This window comes from Crocuta crocuta, unplaced genomic scaffold, assembly GCF_008692635.1.
Source record: "Crocuta crocuta isolate KB4526 unplaced genomic scaffold, BGI_CrCroc_1.0 scaffold147, whole genome shotgun sequence".
In the NCBI taxonomy this organism is placed as follows: Eukaryota; Metazoa; Chordata; class Mammalia; order Carnivora; family Hyaenidae; genus Crocuta; species Crocuta crocuta.
The window spans coordinates 7,274,084-7,293,890 of NW_027532594.1; the positions used below are offsets into that span (position 1 = coordinate 7,274,084).

General features: G+C 46.2%; 1 protein-coding gene across 3 annotated transcripts in view; it reads right to left on the minus strand.

The window, feature by feature from the left end:
* The window catches only part of TRAF3IP2 (TRAF3 interacting protein 2), a 44,470-nt gene that overhangs the window by 19,750 nt on the left and 4,913 nt on the right, over nucleotides 1-19,807 (minus strand). For all 3 annotated transcript variants that reach the window (XM_077780049.1, XM_077780050.1, XM_077780051.1), the window contains one exon: nucleotides 9,129-9,959. In XM_077780049.1, coding sequence (XP_077636175.1) covers nucleotides 9,129-9,959 — 831 coding nt within the window. The remainder of the gene's footprint in view (nucleotides 1-9,128; nucleotides 9,960-19,807) is intronic.

Here is a 19,807-nt window from a genome sequence, read left to right on the forward strand (position 1 = left end):
TTTCTGATAATAATAATAATAATAATAAAAGTTTGCTTGCTGTGAGGTAGGATATATGCAGGAATGTAAAGCAAATTAAGCCAGCAAGCGAGCAAGTCACCAATAGGTTGGAACCAGAATGTGGGGGGTGAGGATGTGGCTGAGAATTTTCTTTTTAGTTTGGTGGTCAGCAGCCATTGACGTTTTTAGGGGAGCATTCAAGGGAACCACAGCCTCCAACAGAGACAGAAAAGAAACAATGTGCATGTTCACGGCCTCCAGGTCTCCACTGTCTGACTCACGAAACTTGGCCGGGTGCCCCTGGAAATGCATCCAAGCCAGTCTCTCGAGCATGGTCAGGTTCCCTGGGTTCAACCTATTGTCTGCTTTGACATAGGACGCCAGCCACGCCCTTCCTGTTACCTCCCCAACCCAGGTTGTCTCCTGGCCCTGGCCCTGACCCTGACGTTCGCCCTGAGAGAGCTATGTAGAGGCTTAAGGAAGGGGAGGAGGGATGAAAGCATAGGTTCCTGGATCTATCCCAGCGCCCCGGCTGACAAAGGAGACCAGGACTTGGGGAGCATCTCCATGAGTGAGGACACAGGACCAAAGGACACGATAAACCACACAGATTTTGCTTTTACAGTCTTCTTGGGGCAGGCAGATACCCCAAGGGGTCCAGATGGCCAGAGGGAATTTCAGGGCAACAGGGCAGGTTGCTACTGCTGCTCCTTTCTCAAGGGGAGAAAGTGCCGCTGCCATCAGGCCACCAGGCAGGGACCAGCCCTGCCTCTAGAGGAGTCTTGCATCAGTGGACCATTTACAAAAGCAGCTATGACGGCAACCCTCTGGAGATCTTCCTTTGCACCTAAGATCCTCCTTGCATGGTTAGATTCCTGCCCTTGACCTTGGCCCCTAGTATGCTCTCACAAGCTCACCACGCCCCAGCTACCCTGGTCATCTTTTTTCTTGAACACCCCAAGCTTGTCCCCATCTCTGGGACCATGAGATTGTCATCCCCGCTGCCTAGCATATCTTTGCACTATGTCTTTACAGGCCAACTTCTTGTCATTCCAGGCTCACTCAGATACCACCTGTTCAAAGAGGCCCTCCCCCTCCCCCAGTTGCCTTATCCTACTGGCCCCCATTTTATTTTCTTCATGGTGTTTATCATGTGTTTGAGTAAGCATGACTCTTACTTGTCAACTTTTTGTCTGCCTTCCCTACTAGTATCTAAGCTCTGTGAAAACAGAGACTGAGTCTGTTGGCCACCAGGTCTCCAAGCACAGCGCTGGCACCCAGAGATGCTCCAAACATGGATGAATGAAGACTCCACAGTTCACTTCACACACACAGAAAAAGAGAATCCACTAAACTGTCTAGTTATGTGCAGTCCATTGTATTTTTCCAGTGTCTCCCTCTGAAAGTAGGAAGGAGAAAGACAAGGTAAAAAAGGAAAAACTTTGCCAGTGGCCTTGAAAGTTTTTAGTATTTGCAGCCATTTTCGGTTCCCATATCCATTAATAAGTGGCTAATAATGTTTTATTTGCTTTAGAAGGACTACCAGGCTCTAATCATAGGGTTTGTTTCTTTTCCAGAGAGCGGATGTTAGTGCTGTTAATCAAAAGCCTTTGAATCAAGGTCATATGACTTCTAACAGATTATTTCCCGCACAACATGTTTTTGTCTCATAGCAACAAATCGTGTCATTAAAATCACTAAGGCATGTGGGCTAAGGTTTGATTAGCTGTAACTTTCATTTCTGAAATGGCCACCTGAGGTAAAAACTTACACCGGTTTACGTGACCAGATGAAAATGATCCACCTTACCTATTTTTTAAAATTGACAAGAGAGTCCTCTCTGCTATCTTTTCATTGTTAAAACAAAGAACTATTGAACACCAGAGGGTCAGTCAAAAACAGGCTTTCCCTTTTGTAAGTGACATTTGGTTGTGTGGAGAAGTGGCTAAATGAAAACTACATTTATCAGGTAAATGAGAATCTTTTCATTGCTCATGTTTTAATCGTTCCGTGCCACTATTCTGACCGAGCCTTGCTCGTTAGTTGGGTATATTCTCTATGTCATCATGGCCGACACTAATGGAACACTCGTTACATGCCAGCTACTGTACTAAGTTCCTCACTCAGGATTCTACAGTTCAATTTTCTATTTTCTTGAAGAAGCTTAACTGAGAATAAAATCCGATTCCCCTACCATGGTCCTTATATCCTTCTCATTCTGGCAGAGCTCACCTTGCTCCGGCCCTGCTGGCTTGCTGTTGGTGCCTTCACTACACCCGGTTCCTCGCTTCCTTCCCTTTCTCATCTTTCTGATTTCAGCTCATCTGTGCCCTCTCAAACAGGTCTCCTCTCGCCATCTTATTAATGCCTAACACCCAGTCATTTCCTTCACAGCACTTATGCTTTGTTGTTTTGTTTGCTGATTTCTACTTATCTGGCTATCTAGTGGACTATGAGCTCCGTGAAGACAGGACCACATCTGCTGTATCACTGCACCCCCAGTGCCTAGCATAGGATGGGGCAAATAGTTGTTGAATAAATTGATACATGAATAGACAAGTTCTGTTTCCAAGTCCGATCCACCTCCCTCTCTTCCTCCCCTCCTCTCTTCCATAAGACCTTTAAAACTTTTTTAATGTTTTATTTATTTCTGAGAGAGAGAGAGAGAGAGAGAGAGAGACAGCATGAGCAGGGGAGGGTCAGAGAGAGAGGGAGATATAGAATCAACCCCAGGCTTCAGGCACTGAGCTAGCTGTCAGCACAGAGCCTGATGCGGGGCTTGAACCCATGAACTGTGAGATCATGACCTGAGCCGAAGTCAGATGCTTAACTGACTAAGCCACCCAGGCATCCCCATAAGACCTTTAAAGATGGCCTTTCCAAGGCTTGATATCACAAAGGCCCCCCTCATGACTACGGATTGCTCCCTTCCTGAGGAGGCAGGGAACAGACTTCTTTTTATTCATTCAACAAATATTTGTTGAACCTCTACTGCTAACCGTGCAGTGAACAGAGAAAAATAGGATGCAGTTTCTTTGAGTAGCTCAGAATAGATGGAGAAAGAGAGAAAATCTGTGTGTCTGTGGGTGTCTGTTTTGAAACAAAAAACCCACACTCGTTAGTATGTGAGAAGGGGAGGCGTGCAAGTCAGCAGCCACCTACTTGGTAGACTTCAGAATTACTGCCCCAAAATATCTCCCCCACTGACTTGTCCCCGGTGCCTAAAATTCCATCAAAAGAATTTATTCTGCAGGAGATGGAGGATGATGTGACAGACAAATGATTTATGAGCAGGGCAACTCCTCAATTCTGAGGCGGTGTTTCATCACAGAACAAAAATACAAACCTTGCACACTCATATATGGGTGCCCAGAACTGTAGGTTATTTGTGAATCTGACGACCCCCTTGGCCTGGATACACATGGTCTTCATGTCACTAGGCTTTTACTACTTGGAATTTGTAAACCAAATCCTCAATGAGGTTTTCCACTTATCAGTCAAAACATTCAGCATTTTTCTTCCTTATTAAGAATGGTATTACAAGAGTAGGAGAGAGGAAATAAAATCCGATTTTCAAGTTGTCAAAAAGCATGATGATATAATGCAACCAGTTTGGCCAGGAAACAAAATGGTCAACATAAACTGTTATGGGAACACCCACAGCTGTAAGCAGCTGCGGTCCCTGAAAGGCAGCTCCTTTCTTTATCATGTCTTCCATCTGGGTTATTTTTTCCTTACTTTAATTGTGTCTGCACTCTAGCATACAAATAATCACTTTTTCGGGTTCCTGTGAGCAATAGTAGGCATATGCCCACAGCTTTATTTTATTTGGTATTCTTGGTAGAGAAAGCAAACATTTTTATAGTAAAATAAAGGCTCTTTAGATTTGATACATTCTTTTTCCCCAAGTTATTTGCATCCTGGGTTTTATTTGATTGCACAACCATGATCTCCATTGTGGTGACCTTCAGTGGAAGGATCTTGAGAAAATAAGAGGCCAGTTTCTNTTATTTTAATGCTTTGAACTTTTTTTTTTTTAACATAAAAAGGGTGACCAGTAACCATTTCTGCTTTAACTTGCAAAGGCTAAGGTATGCCATTTGCATGGTGATCATTATTTATTTATATTTTCATTAACAGGTGAGGAAGTAGTGTTCTTCTAAAGCCACCTAGAACCACGTAGCCATGGTTTCCAACTGCGCGAGCATCCCTTAGGTGAACAGCTCTTTTGAAGTGGTTTTGTTGGCAATTAAGTGCAGTTATAGTCCTGACATGAAACTAAGCATCTGTACACCTGCTTTGAATACTTAAAATCTGTGCCTGTGAGAGGAGTGTGGAAGGGGAGGGGCGCTCTCTGGGACTGGGCTGCTGGATCCCTGTGAGTAATAACAATGGTAACTAAGAGCTGCTCGTTGATGAGGGCTTACTTTTCTAGTGTCTTCAGTATATTATCTCATTTAATCTTCAGAGCGACCTTCATGGGAGCCATTGGTGCCGGGGGCTTCATAAATATTCTGGGCTTACAGTGCTCTGAAGAAACACATAAGCACAAGTCTTCCCTGACAAAGCCAGCGCAATCCTGACCCTCTTCCCTGTGATTAGATGCTTTGGGGGCTGGGGCCAGGGCAAAGAAAGGCATGGTAAATCAGGGTACTGTATACTCTCATTTCCTGGGAGTTTGTCTTTCTTCTTTTTAAATTTTACTTACTTTTCAATTATAAAAATAATACCTGCTTGCTACAGCAAATTTAAGAGAAGTATATAAAGTTAGAGGGAAAGTCTGTCTCTTCTTAATTCCCAGTCTGCGCTACCCGCCCCAACTATCATAAGACATGATCACCGGTAACAATTGGGGCAATCGCTCTAGACTTCTCAATGTATGGTTTTTAAACATATATAGCTTTCAAAAATAGCACATATTGGATAAACACTACATCTTGCTTTTCCGCTGAATCTTTTTTATGTAAAGTCAGAATGTGTATTTTACAGGGGTCTAGTAGTCTGTTGTATAAATAAATCACAAATTACTTATCTGTCCCCTTACTGAGCAGCATCTGAGTCGTTTTCCTTTTCACTGTAATACAGCAATGCTTTACTAAGCATCCCTGTTCGTGTGTTTTTATATGCTTGTTTCGTGTTTCCCTGGGATTGATCCTGTAAGCGCATCTGTGGGGCCCCGGAAGTGCATTTACAATTTTGATAAATAGCGCGATTGCCTTCCAGAAGATTGTACTAATTTATACTCCTGCCAAGAGTAGACGGGGGTGTTCATTGCCCCATAACCTCACTAACACTGGATGCTGTCTGACGTTTTCTCTTGTTGCCCACCTAATTAGGAAAACGGTTCCTTAAAAATTTTTGCATCTATATTTTTCTTAAATGTAGTAATGTTACATATGCTTCCTGACGGTATGTCTTCTATGAATTCTTCCCTTCTCCTGGCCAGGGCCTCACCTCTGCCTTTCATCACCTCCCCTCCCCCTACCCCCCAGGATTCCCAGTGGTCCCCTTCCCCACTTCAGTGGAAGGAAGGAAATAGTGTACAGAGCCAGGGCAAGGCAGCTGATGAGAGAAATCTCATCAGCAGGTATTAGAGACCAAAAGAGTCCCCAGTAAGAGGTGTTGCATTTTAAAAGAGGCTGCCCAGAGGGGGCAATTTACGCTCACCTCCAAAGACTGGATTGCTGGTGGTGTCATTTCAAGGCTTCAGCACAAAAAATATTTCCAAGTGGGAAGATCTTTCTGGGACCCTCGAATCATGAGTTAATGCTTTCTTTGTCTATCACAACTGAGGCTTTCTCCTTTTAGTGGGTACAGGAAACTGCCTGGGAGTTAGTATCCCAAAGCCCTCACTAAGTGTTCACACTTCTACGCATTAATCTTAGGGATTAATCAGAAAAGCAGAAAAGAAACTTCCGTACGTGATGTTTGTCCTAGCGTTGCTTATTGGATCAGAAACTGGAAACTAGTAACAATGTCCAACAACAGAGAATAACTTAAAAACAATTTGGTAGATCCATCTGATAAAACACTATGCAGTATCCCTCGCCCGCCCCAGCCAGAGAGGACACGGGCATGTGCAGAGGGAGGAGTGGAGGGGGAGAGAGAGAGAGAGAGAGAGAGAGAGAGAGAGAGAGAGAGAATCTTAATCAGGCTCCATGCTCAGTTCCAGCTCCAAGCCCAATTTGGGGCTTGATCTCACTACCCTGGGATCATGACCTGAGCCAAAATCAAGAGTTGGACACTTAACCCACTGAGCCACCCAGGCTCCCCACAGTATTTTTAAATGATGCTGGAAGAAGTGTGCTGAATGTCACTGGGAATTATTTTAACTTTACATGAAATCTATATGCCATATATATATATATTTCATATGTCAAAACCACAATAAGGAATTACATTTAGGTGATGGAAGTATGAATTGAACTTTTAGGCATATTTCAATTTGGAGAACAAAATTCTGATTCTGATTTTTTTTTGATCAGAAAAATTATCTTTAAATGCAGAGAGTAGAATGTTAAAAAGCAGTTTATGGTATTAGCCTCCCAGGATGATTCCCTTTTATCCCGGAAATCACTGAGAAATAAATGCACCCCCGACCCTGCCAAGGTCCAGTCCTCAGTGAGTCACACTTGAGGAATTCGGCCACCACACCCATCCTACTACTACTGGGCACTGAGAGCAGGCAGCGGTGTCCACAATCCCAGCCAGTGACTTCCCGGCCCCCAAAACTCCAGGTCCCAGCTTTAGGCCTCAGGGGCCCTTTCTCCCTGAGCTCTGCTGCTCCCACAGCTTCTGGCCTCACTCTTAATTTTTTTTTTTTTAATTTATTTCTAGGAGAGAGAGAGAGAGCGTGAGCAGGGGAGAGTCAGAGAGAGAGGGAGTCACAGACTGAAACAGGCTCCAGGCTCTGAGCTGGCAGTCAGCACAGAGCCCGACGCGGGGCTCGAACCCACGAACCGCGAGATCATGACCTAAGCGAAAGTCGGACGCTTAACCGACTAAGCCACCCAGGCGTCCCTCTGGCCTCACTCCTAACCTCACATTTAATCCTACCTATTTCTTCCAACCGTCTTGTAAGCTCCTTTAAGACTTAGCTCAACGAAATAAGTCAGGCAGAGAAGGACAAATATCATATGTTTGCACGTATAGGAGGATTAGGAGGAACTTGACAAAGGAACAAGGGGGAGAAGAAGGGCGGAAATGGTGGGGGAAAGGGAGAGAGGCAAACCATGAGAGACTCTTGAATGCTGACAAAAACTGAGGACTGATGGATGTGGCGGGGGGGGGGGGATGGGCATGGAGGAGGGCACTTTGGGGATGAGCACTGAGTGTTATGTGGAAACTAATTTGACAATAAACTATTAAAAAAAAAAAAAGACTTAGCTCAAGTGTCCATCTGGAAACCTTCCCCAGACCAGCGCCTCCTTCAGGCTGTTTTCTTATGCTCTGCCCGTCAGAACACCTAACCTCAATACGGCATTGACTCAAGGGCTTGCCGACCTCACCCTCCAGAAGGCAAGCTTTTGTACATCAGGAAAAAAATTTCTGTCCTTCCTTTAAAAAAAAAAAAAAAAGTGACCAATTACTGTGTTGCTCTATTCACTTTAGGGGGCTTCATATGAAGTGTGCATGTATGAATACATAAATTGTGAATGGTTATAGGATTTTTGATTATTTCTTTTTTTTAAAGTTTATTTATTTTGAGAGAGACAGAAAGCGCGCGCGCGAGAGAGAGCACGAGTAGGGGGAGGGACAGAGAGAGAGAGAACCTCAAGTGGGCTCAACACAGTGCAGAGCCTGATGCAGGGCTCCAACTCACGAACCAGGAGATCATGACCTGAGACAAAGTCAGATACGTAACCAACTGAGCCACGCAGGTGCCCCCGCGTTTTTTTATTATTTCTATAATTTATTTTAAAGCTAGGCATCAGACCAAAGAGTCCGACCATTTGACCTGCTTTTTGTACAGCGTTTATTTGCTAAGAAAAATATCATCTCTCGCAGCCCTGTGACTTCCCAGTAGCCTCAGCAGAGATTTAACATCAAGAATTGTAATGAACCTTTTATCTCAGCCTAAGACTGTATCACTTGCAGAGATGCTTACTGCACTGATCTACATTATTCACTCATCCGCTCATTCAGAAAGAATTTACTCAGAGCCTAGTATATGCTGGTCACCGTGCCAAATGCTGGAAAATTATGGATTAAAAATAAACCTTTGCTGATGTGCTGGAGGGAGAGGTAGCAAGCCCATGAGTAGACGCCATACCGATGGGTGTTCTGACAGGCAGAGCACAAGGAAACGGAGAGCCCGAAGAAGGGACTGATCTGGGGAATTTTCCAGAGGGACTCTTGAGCCAAGTCTTACACGGTATATATTGTGACGGTTGTATAACTGTGAATATACTACAATTCACTGAATTGTACACCTACATGGGTAAAGGGTGAACTTTGTAATATGTAAATTTGATCTCAATAAAGCTGTTAAAAAAAAAAGAGGTCAACTGTGCAAGAAGGAGAACATCATCTTGGATAGAGAAGCCCAAGAGCAGATGCTTGGAGGTGTAAAGGAGCTAGACAGGTTTTGGGGACTGTGGTCCCTGGCAGTGGCCAGAGTTATAGGAGAGGTGGTGGCTCAGATCTCTAATGGGGTTTAAGCAACTGCATCATAAGAACAACTCGGTCTTCATGTAATGGCATGAATCCAGAGTTTTAATCACATTCTGGGATTCTTGACGGGAGGCCTCTTTTTTTTTTTTTTTTGCCAAAACTGAGATGGGGAAGGATCTGGAAAGAACCCAGATGCTCAAGAATGAAGACAACAGAAATATACTCTAGAAGTCATTTGGGTCATCTCCCTGCCTGTAGGCAGGTTTCAATTAAACTAACTGAGACAGAAGGATCCGTTTTCTCCTTCAAGTTTTATAGAGAAGCAGGTTCCAAGTGGGACAGGCTTTGGGCTAAGATGAAGCATTCTTCCGGAAAGCCCTTATTCTGGGAAGCAGAATGCCCTCCCTGCGTTCTGACCTATCTGCACTGGTCTAGTGATGTGAGGCATTGACGCGAGGCCCTCATTTACTTAGTTACCCAGCCCAGAAGGTCCCCAGGAGGTGAAGTTCACTTACATGGCACCTGGTGATAGGGACCTCCAGGACAGTGGTACTGACAGTTCCACTGAGCATGAGGGTTGGGAGGCAGCATCTGTACACAGGCTGGATACCGCTGAGGTTCAAACTGAGGGAACTCCCTGGACCTGAGAGGTCTGGGGAGGTCCTGGGGGTAACACACGGAGGTGAGGGGCAGAGGCCTTTCCAGCTGCCTGATGCCCAGCACGTCCTGGGGCTGGGAATCGTACCCTGTGTCTATTGTAGGCAGATCTGGAGCTGCTCGGTTCCTGTGGGGCCAGGGCTGTTGCACCTTCTCTTGGCTGCTGCCCGAGGAGTCTGCTGAGGCACTAGGTAAACTTTGGTCTGATTTGTCTGAGTCATGGCCAGTGTCAGGAGAAGCTGCCGAAAGCTGAGATTCTAGCCATTGACTTCGTTTTTCCATAAATGAAAACTGATGCTCCCCGGGGAGGGCCCCGACCACAGACCCAGGCTCGCGCTCGCAGGCGGCAGAGGAGCCCGAGGGAAAATCTTTGCCGGGGTCCGGGTGTCTCCTCCAGAAGCTGTCCTCACTCTCCTCCAGGATTTTGGTGCGCAGGCAGGTGACGTGCTGGGACACAGGCCGCACGGGGTTGGAAAGTTTCAGCGGTGGGTGGGCCTGAGAAAAGTCTCCCAAGGAACAGCGAGGGGCTTGGGGTGCAGACAAGCCGTTGGGTGCCATGTTCCTTAGATCTGGAGCAGGGGGTTCCGACTCCCCTTCCAGGGAACAGTCTGGGATTGGTTTCAGTAACTGACTTGGGTATGGTTCTGATTCATCAACCTCCACAGGAATGCTTCGGTTCATCCTAGTTTCTGGAACAAGAGAAAACATGCCACAGCCTTAGAAGACAGATCATTTCTTGGAGCCCCTACTTTATGACCTTAAGAGACCTCGTTCAAGATGTGGTTTCAATTAACAGCAGTGTGACACCAACGTGTTTCGAAGCCCCAGTCACATAAGGTTGTTCACTCATTCTCCAGGCAAAGGCTCTAATGCTTATTAAGATAATTTTTACATGGAAGGCAATTCAAAGAATATGACTGGACCATCAAGCGGTAGACAGAACAACGAGAAGACAGATGAATAGCAACAGCTAAATATTGAGGAAAGAGAAATCATCATACTGTGGGCTGCTTTCTGGGTGTGTGTGTGTGTGTGTGTGTGTGTGTGTGAAGGATACACAAGACATTGAGACATTGATTGGTATGTTGGTGGCCTTTGAGGATGCAGTGGAGAGAGTGTTCACCTTATAAACTTTAAAAATGTTGCTCCATGTGGTTATTGCCTAATCAAAAACAAAAAAAGATTTAAAAACAAAAAACGAAAAAAGAAAGCTTGAGTTAAAAAGCACGGAGAAAAGGTCATGGTGACATTTCCAACTTAACAACTATAGATTGTTTGCTGGACTTAATTCCCTCTGGCATGATGCCTACAGTTAAGGTAGCCGTGGCCGTCTGGTTTGCGACGAACTAGCTGAACTGGCAAGGCCTGCTGAACTAGCCTTTAGCCTACAGTCCGGGTAATATTGGTTTTTCCTATAAAAATAGAACTCTTAAGCAACATGATAGAATAAGAGAGAAAATTAGCCCCCCCTTATCATTAGTTTGGTTGAGATGACGATCTGAGACACCCAACCTCCAGTGGAAGGTGGGAGGCAGGCAGGGAAAAAGAGCGCAGGAGGGACTGAAGGCCTGCGGAAAGTTCCAGAACAGGTGGACTAGGAGGAACACTGTGAAAAATATCCCAGAGGTTTGTCCCATGCAGGCTTGTACGCAGTATACTTCAAATATCATACAGAAGATATAGGTGCTGCTGCTGCTGGTGGATTGTTAAATGCATATTTTGAGGAGCGCCTGGGTGGCGCAGGCGACTGAGTGTCCAACTTCTGCTCAGGTCACGATCTCGCCGCTCGTGGGTTCAAGTCTTGCGTCAGGCTTTGTGCTGACAGCCCAGAGCCTAGAGCCTGGTTCCAGTTCCGTGTCTCCCTCTCTCTCTGTTCCTCCCCCACTCGCATTCTATCTCTCTCTCAAAAATGAATAAATGTTAAAAAAATAAATGCGTATTTTGGGTTCCTGCAGAATTTCAGCACAAACATTTGCTGAGGGCTTGCTGTGCCTAAAATCGTGACGTACCTCAGTTGTCACTCAAAGACAAGTTTTGAAGAACATGAACTCCCCTTCTCTCGAGCCCTGTACCCATCCCAATGGCAACCTGACAGAACCTGTTTTAAGATGCCCCCCTCTGAGCAGAGGTGGGGTCAGCAGTTTCCTACCACATTTACCTTCCGTGCCTATAGACAGATCCTTCTATTTGCCTCTCCACTCCCTGCCAGGTAAACTCCAACGCTTAGCCTCGCTGGGCGACAAACGTACCCATCTGCTGCAAACAACCTTTGTGCTGTGTTCAGGCCTGGAAGAAAACTCTTTTAGTTTCTAATCCCTGGCAGGCCCTCCCTCCCTCCCTGCCTCAGGCTTCCCCTTCTCCCGGCTGGCCGCCCCCCTTCTAGGCAGCCGGCTACCCCCCTTCTAGGCCCAGCGTGCCCCTCGCCTCTGGACTCTGCAGAAAGGAGACCTCATCACCTACATCGATTAAACCTTGTGAAAAGGAACAGGAACCTACCCCAAACACAAATATTTCAGCTATTTATTATTTTTGAATGCTTACCATCGTTTTCCTCTCTTTCTTACAATTTTTCTCTAGCTATGAAACTGGATATGCCTTACAACATGCTTTTCAGCTGGTCAGGAAACAAAAGCATTTTCTGAAGGGGTGGCTGAGGGTGTGCAATCTCTGGCAAGCATCTGTGGGCCCGCAGCTGAACGGGAGGGCAAGGAGCTGCGCCAAAGAGAACCAGCACAGGGGCTGCATTCTGTCAACCATTTCTTGTTATGGGATTCAGGTGTCATGGTTTACATTCCCCTTGGGGTTAAAAAATTTTTTTAATGTTTACTTTTTGAGAGAGAGAGAGAGAGAGAGAAACAGAGAGACAGAGCATGAGCGGGGGAGGGGCAGAGAGAGAGGTTGACACAGAATCTGAAGCAGGCTCCAGGCTCTGAGCTGTCAGCACAGAGCCTGATGCAGGGCTCGAACCCACGAACTGTGAGATCATGACCTGAGCCCAAGCCAGACATGTAACTGACTGAGCCACCCAGGCGCCCCTCCCCCTGGGTTTTTAAATGTGAATACCTTAATGTGGGGGGGAGGTGGCTAGATGGATCAGTCAGTTAAGCATCTGACTCTTGATTTCAGCTCAGGTCATGATCCTGATCCCAGGGTTGTGGGATTGAGCCCTGCATCAGCTCCGTGCTGGGCATGGAGCCTCCCTGAGTTTCTCTCCCCCTCTACCTCTGTCCCTCCCCAACCCCTCAAAAAAAAAAAAAAAAAAAAAAATGTGAATACCTTACAAGTATTTCCCTAAAAATTGCAAATGCTTTTCTAGCTGAGGAGCCTTCTAGGGGCTTGGAAGAAGCTAAGAAAAAAGGCGACAAGTGTGGTTATCTCACATAACTGGAAATCTGAGGTCTATCTCATGGTGACAATTCTACAATTAAAACTGGTGTGAAATTAAATTAAAACTACCCATTGGACGGTAGTAAGGATGATGCAACAATAAATGGCCTCTAAGGAAAGCTACGGGAACAGTAATCCATAAAGACAAAACAAACCTCGATGTTCTAAACATGTCACCATCAAATATTCAAACAGCAAATAATTACTGACCCTACTATGAGTCCAACTCTGTGCTGTGTACCCTCCTTTTGAGACATGGGCTGAATGAAACACTTTTTTAATAATAGGAATAATACTTACAAGTGATACAAAATTAAAGAGTACAAAGGGGTATATAGTGAATGGTAATCAAAAGTATTTCTAAAGACTTAAAAAGCCTTACTCCTAGCCTCATGTTTCCTGTGGTCCAGATCAAGAGAGAAAACTAATAGAGGAAATAAAAAACCCTACCTCAGGGCCTTTGCACTTGCTGCTCTTGCTTCTCTGAACACTCTTTCCCTACATTTCTGCAGGGCTTGCTTCCTTCCTCCTTCAGGTCTTTACTCAGCTGCTACTTTCTCAGTGAAATCACCCTCGTCAGCCTCTCGAAAATGTTTACTTGCCCTCCTCACTCCCTGTCTCTGTTCCCGGCTTCACCATCCTTTCCAGCAGTTATCACATCTTACATACTATAAATTGTTATAAATGCAAACATCTAATACATTCCTTATTTGTTTATTTTTCCTCTCTTCCCCCAGAATTTAAACTTCATGAGGATGTGATTTTTGACTGTCAGGCTCATGGCTCTATTCTCACTACTTAGAGAAGGACCCGGCACATAAATAGTTGTAGATTGAATAAATGATCAATGCCTGTTTTGGAAAGAGTACAGATCCATGTAGCTGGAAAGATCACGGAGAGTGAGAACATCAGACACCATGGTGGGTAGCAAGGAGTATTTGGGGGGCTAAGTACTCACAGTTCTTAAGATTTATTCCACATGGGGACCCTTCCCCCTTACTTCCTTGCTTTTTCTCAAATATTTATTAAGGGCTCACTAAGTGTCAGGCCCCAAGGTGAGTCTGGGCCTTGCCTAAGAGGTCTGATCCATGGGCCGAGTTGACCATGAACTTCACTCGCAGAATAAAGGTGATTCTACCACCTGGTGTAACGGGGACATCTGGTATTCTGTTCCAGATAGGGAGCTGGTCTGTTCGTGCATCATCAGGGCTTTGCCCAAAACAGTAGAGGGCGGGCATGCCCCCCAGCCGCCACGTGGGGCCCTCCCAGCCCTAGATTCCGACCAGAACTGGCAGAACAAACCCTGATACACGATGGTGTCACTGAGAACAACTACCCTCAAATGCCACATCAGAGTGTCACGGGCAGATTAGTGGGCTGTGCTGGGAATGACAGTTTTATTTTTGGTCTTGAACGTCAATATTGTAAAAGTGCTACACATTAAAAGTAATCATTCAGTATCTCGCCACTGCCAATATTTCCATTTTGCCCTGTTGTATTCCAGGGCTGCTTATACGGTACCCACATGGTTATACCGCTGGCGTGCCTGTGCTGCGGTCCCCAGCAGGGGGTGGCACCTGGAGGGAAATGGAAAAACCCAGTTTCCTACCATTGTTCTACAGGAGAAGGCTCTGACTGCCAGCTGCGACCCTGTGAGCCCGAGTGCCCGCAGTGCCCTGGACGGTCTGTGGCTCATGGGCACGCTGCCCAGTTCGGCCAGCCTGGGGGACGTGGGACAAGTCTACGTGGCCTTGGGGAAAATTCCTGGGGGAAGGGAGAGGCTGGAGGGTGAGGGAGCTCCACTCAAGGGAGTCTTCTGGCTCAGAATCTCTTTCTGAGGCTCACAACGCAGGGGCTCAGGCCCCCCATCTAGAGATTTTGAGGTGCGGTCAGGGCTCCCGCGCATCTTCGTTTAAGTCCCACAGGTACACAGATTCCCTTGTACTTTACCGGGGGGAATGTGATCTGTGCCACTGGTAGGAACTATCAGAATTTTTAAAGTTTATGCCCTTTGACCTAGTAACTTCACTTCTAAGGATTTCCTCCGCAGGGATAGGGGTGTGCCCTGTGAAATGAAGAGGCCTGAAGATAGGCAACGCAGCCTTGTTTGTAATAGTAAGCCACACGTCCAGAAAGGTTCTGATCTCTAACAACTGTGGTCCAGCCAAACAATGGCTACTCTGTGTCTTTTTTTTTTTTTAATTTTTTTAATGTTTTATTTATTTCTAGGAGAGAGAGAGAGAGACAGCGTGAGCAGGGGAGGGTCAGAGAGAGAGGGAGTCACAGACTGAAACAGGCTCCAAGCTCCGAGCTGGCAGTCAGCACAGAGCCCGACGCGGGGCTCCAACCCACGAACCGCGAGATCATGGCCTAAGCGAAAGTCGGACGCTTAACCAACTAAGCCACCCAGGCGCCCCAACTCTGTGTCTTTTTTAAAAAGACCGAGGAGTGCTCTGGGGACTGATGTGGAACTATGTCCAAGATTTATTTGTGAAGTTAGAAAAAAGGAGAGAGCAGAAGAGCGTGTAGAGCACGCTACCCTTTGTACGATCTGAGATTGTACGCGCACAGGCCGTCTTGTCAGAAATTTGGAACAGTGGTCGCCTCTGGAAAGGGAACTGGATGGCTGGGGAACAGGGACAGGAGGGACACTTGCTCTCTGGAGCATTTTATCCCTTATATATCTACTTAAAAGACAAAAAGAGAAGAGGAAAGGGGCGCCTGGGTGGCTTAGTCGGTTAAGCGTCCGGCTTTCGCTTAGGTCATGATCTCGCGGTTCGTGGGTTCGAGCCCCGCGTCGGGCTCTGTGCTGACAGCCAGCTCAGAGCCTGGAGCCTGTTTCAGTCTGTGACTCCCTCTCTCTCTGATCCTCCCCTGCTCACGCTGTCTCTCTCTCTCTCTCCTAGAAATAAATAAGACATTAAAAAAAAAAGAGAGAGAAGAGGAAAACTTCAGAGTGCTTCTGCTGTTCGTGAAGATGAAGAACCAATATGAAGGAAGGAGGCATTCCTGAAACCACCCAGGGGAATGAGAGTGTCCCTGAAAATACCAGAGACCATTCAGCAGAGGGTGAGAACATTGGCCCCCGGGGGGCAGGAACGGGTGGGCGCAAGCCAGGAACGGGGAGGGTAGTCCGGAGAGCACACACGCAACTAGGCTGAAGCAGTTGCACATGGGAGTCTGGTTCTGATTCATCGAATTGACCCAAAAGACGCTAACTTCCCTTCTCTTGAAAGTCATTGCTCTTTGGACAGTGAGCTGTGGTCCTAACTCTTGGTTCTGACCCCACCTTTCTTCAAACGGGCAGTTTTTCTCTGTCCAAGTCTGTCTTTAGCTTCCTTTCTGCCTCTTCCAGCCTGAAACCTTTCTCTTAGCGTATCCACTCTACCTCGAGTAGCCTGATTTTGCAGATAAGCTCTAATCCAGATGGCAGCAGTCCTGACATCCCATGTGACAGTGCTCCCTGGTGTCCCATTCACAGAATTTCCCACACACCGCCCTTCTGCACACAGCTCTCAGTCAATCCCCCTGAGCTGCCTCCAACTCTTTGCTGGTATCTGTTCCTGGCAACTTTTTTCTCCTCCGGCACATCCTGCCTTAAATTCTTAGTTTCTTGAAATAGAGCCTATTAAGTCTTCACAATGCTATATTTCCGATCTCATAGTTCACTGAAAGCTTCTTTTCCTTCCCTCCTCTCCACCTCCCTTTCTGCATCTCCATTATACCCCCTCCCCACCCCCGGTTGGCGTGCAAAACAAGTCTCTCTCAGGGCGCACGTGAGGAGATGTGATGTGCACATTCGCAGTTAACTGTAGATGGACTTACTCTGAATCAACACATATTTCTAGGATGTAGTGTTTAAATTCATAGGCTCTAGATTCGAACTCCCTACGTTTTAATTCTTTCTCTGCCGGCTGCATGATCAGATGTGAGACCTTGAGAAAAATCACTTTGCTTCTCTGGGCCACATTTTTCTAATATCTAAAATGGGGGAAACAACATGTGTTTTACAGGGAAATTGTGAGGATAAAAGAAGAGGTAAATAAAATGCTGATGGCAGGGCCCGGCCCATATCAAGCTCTCAAAAAACAAAACCTGTTTTATTGTTTTTACAAGTGATTTGGCTTCAGAACTTTGTTCACTGGTTTTATATCTGAATGCTAATGTTACTATATGAACCTAATGAATGGAGACCACATCTTTTTAACCAGTATGTTTATTTCTGGCAGCTTCGATACACATGGCCTCTTGTCTTAAAAGGAGCTCGGCCGGAGCCAGACAGGGTATGTCCTATAACTTTCCCATTCCTATTTCACAGGGGTTTATGTACAGTGAGTAGCTTTTCCAAAGTCAAGCTGAATCTAGCCTAGAGATCTCCAAGTTCTTTCCAGTACACCACATAGATCAGGAGCAAACTTTTTCTGTAAAGGTCCAGATAATAAATCATTCACGCTTTATAGATCACAGATGGCCTCTGTGTCATACTCTTGCCTTTTTTAAAATTTTTTTTAAATTTTTTAAAAAATGTTTTATTTATTTCTAGGAGAGAGAGAGAGACAGCGTGAGCAGGGGAGGGTCAGAGAGGGAGGGAGTCACAGACTGAAACAGGCTCCAAGCTCCGAGCTGGCAGTCAGCACAGAGCCAGACGCGGGGCTCGAACCCACGAACCGCGAGATCATGACCTAAGCAAAAGTCGGACGCTTAACCGACTAAGCCACCCAGGCGCCCCTTAAAATTTGTTTTTAAGCAACACTTTAAAAATATAAAAACCATTCTTAGCAGTATGCTGGAGCAAAAACAGCCACATTTGGCCTAAGGGCTATAGTTTACCAATGACTGATACAGATTACACTGACAAAACACAAAGAAACCTTCCCCTTTATCAGTAGAAATTGCTAATATTTGTTGAATGTTCACTACGTGTCAAATACTGTTCCAAGTGCTTTACATGTATTAACTTATTTCATCCTCACAGCTTCCCTGTGTGGTAGGTACGACTGTCAACCTCATTTTACAGATGGGGACACTGAGACATAGGGAGGCTAAACTTTCCCAAGATCACATGGCCAGTAGGCAGCACAGACAGGATTCAAATCCAAGCAGTTCAGCCCCAGAAACGTTGCACTTAACAATCTGTTTCTTGGTTAGGAACCCAGACTTTGAAGGGCGGGGGAGGGGATCGGAGGAGCTGAGTAACCCCCCTGGAAGCTTCTGGAATGAATATGTTTCAGACCATTCACCTTGAAGCTAAGGAGGCGTGGATACAGGCCACCAGGTGGAACACCCGTGGTGGCTTTCCTTCGTGCCAATACAATAGAGGACACCGATGCAGAGGCATCTTGATTTGAGAAAAGCACTTGATTGGATCTCATTAAATTTTAATCATAAACTGAATTCAAAATAAATTGAAAACTGGTTGACAGAGCACAAACAAAGGGTGATGATAAATGGTGATGCATCTAGAGAGGGGAGATCTTCCAGGGGACGCCTCGGAGGCAAGGACGGATGGGATTTAATGAAGGTGTTATGTCCCTGGAAGAAGACAAATAGCATAGCGAGAGACAGAGCAAGGGCAGGAGTGCGCAGCCTGAGTAATTAATAAACCACATTACCAGTTCCTAAATAATCAAGGCTGGCTGTTCACTCACCGCTTGGATTTTTTTTTTTAAAGAATTCTTTGGGTCAACAATAGTCTCGAAGAGTCCTAGAGACACACAACATGAATATTTCAGGTGGACACAATAAATGTATAAATTTATAGCTGGAAAGATCCTCAGACCCAATTTGGATCAGATACTTCCAATTACAGATTCTCAAGGTCTTCCTTCATTCCTCGGAGAGGAATTTCTTTTCTTTATAAATTGAAAGTCTGAAAGTCACGTTATTAAAAAAAAAAATCTTTAAACTCATTAATGCTTTTTGTTTACTGCCCAAATGCATGCAAACTTTCACAATGTCAGTGTGCTCAGTGGAAGCTGGTTTTGAGGGAAGTGATTGGCTCCGGTTCAAATTCCAGTGAATAAACACTTCCAAGTTTACTTGCAGAATTTCCCAGACAGAGAAGTTGTTCCATTTGGTTTGCCAGAGGATTGGAGCTGGAGCCCTGGAGACAAGGGAACATTTACTGGCCCTTGTTCTTCTGCTGCACAGGACAGCTCACCTCAGGCTCAAGGCAGCACAGCATGCCCTGACCTGATTTGAAGTTCACTCTGGAGCTCCTCTGAGCTGCTAAACAAGGAGACCACGGACTAGTGGGCACGGACTGACCCGGCTGTGTTGTTAGTTGGTGATAAACATTTGGGGAACGGCCTCAAACCAGCCCAGGTTTTTGTTCTGTTTCAGATAAGGTTTTTCTCAGCACAGAGTCTTATTATCAGTCCCAGCCCTAGAGTGAAGGCAAAGGGGCAGACAGGAAAGAATCGGGAGAGGAAGATGAAGGGATACAGCATCAGAAAGGAGAATGGAACAGGAGAGACACAGGAAAGAGAGGGAAACTCGAAGATATTTAAAACAATTTGCCTCTTACTAGTGTAGCAGGGAACTGTGGTGTATTGTGATTTTTATGGACTGCTGAGTAGGAGAAAGCGCAGCTGGGAGGGAAGGGAAGCTGGTGAGCGGGGGAACAGCCGGGACGACAGCACAGAGGAGGAAGGCAGATCGGAGACGGCAGGGAGACCTGGTGACCCAGGCAGGGGAAGAAGGAAAAACACTGGAACCCCGAGAGCAGGAAAACAATGAGGTCCCAAAGAGCCAAGCTTCCGTCATGTCGTGGTGGAGGGACATGCCAAGACCCCAGCCAGCCTCTGTCTTCCAGGTGGAAGGGGGACACGCGGGCTGGGGGCACCGGTGGGTTCCATCACCCCCAGATCGCTCCACCTTGGCTGCCTCGTCAGGGAGCCAAGCCAAACTGGCACAGCTCTACGGTTCCCCGGGTCCACGAAAGGCCCCCCCACCTCCTCGGCCAGGGTACGACTTCCGGCCTCCAGGAAGGCCTGGATACTCGCACAGAGCGACACCAGTGGCCGCACATCGGAGAACGGGTGGGCTAGTAGAGGCCCGCTGGTGAGGAGACGAAAAATATGTCGGGGGGGGGGGGGGAAGAAGGGACAGCTGGAGTTTCATGAACTAAAAATATCGTGGTGACAAGGCA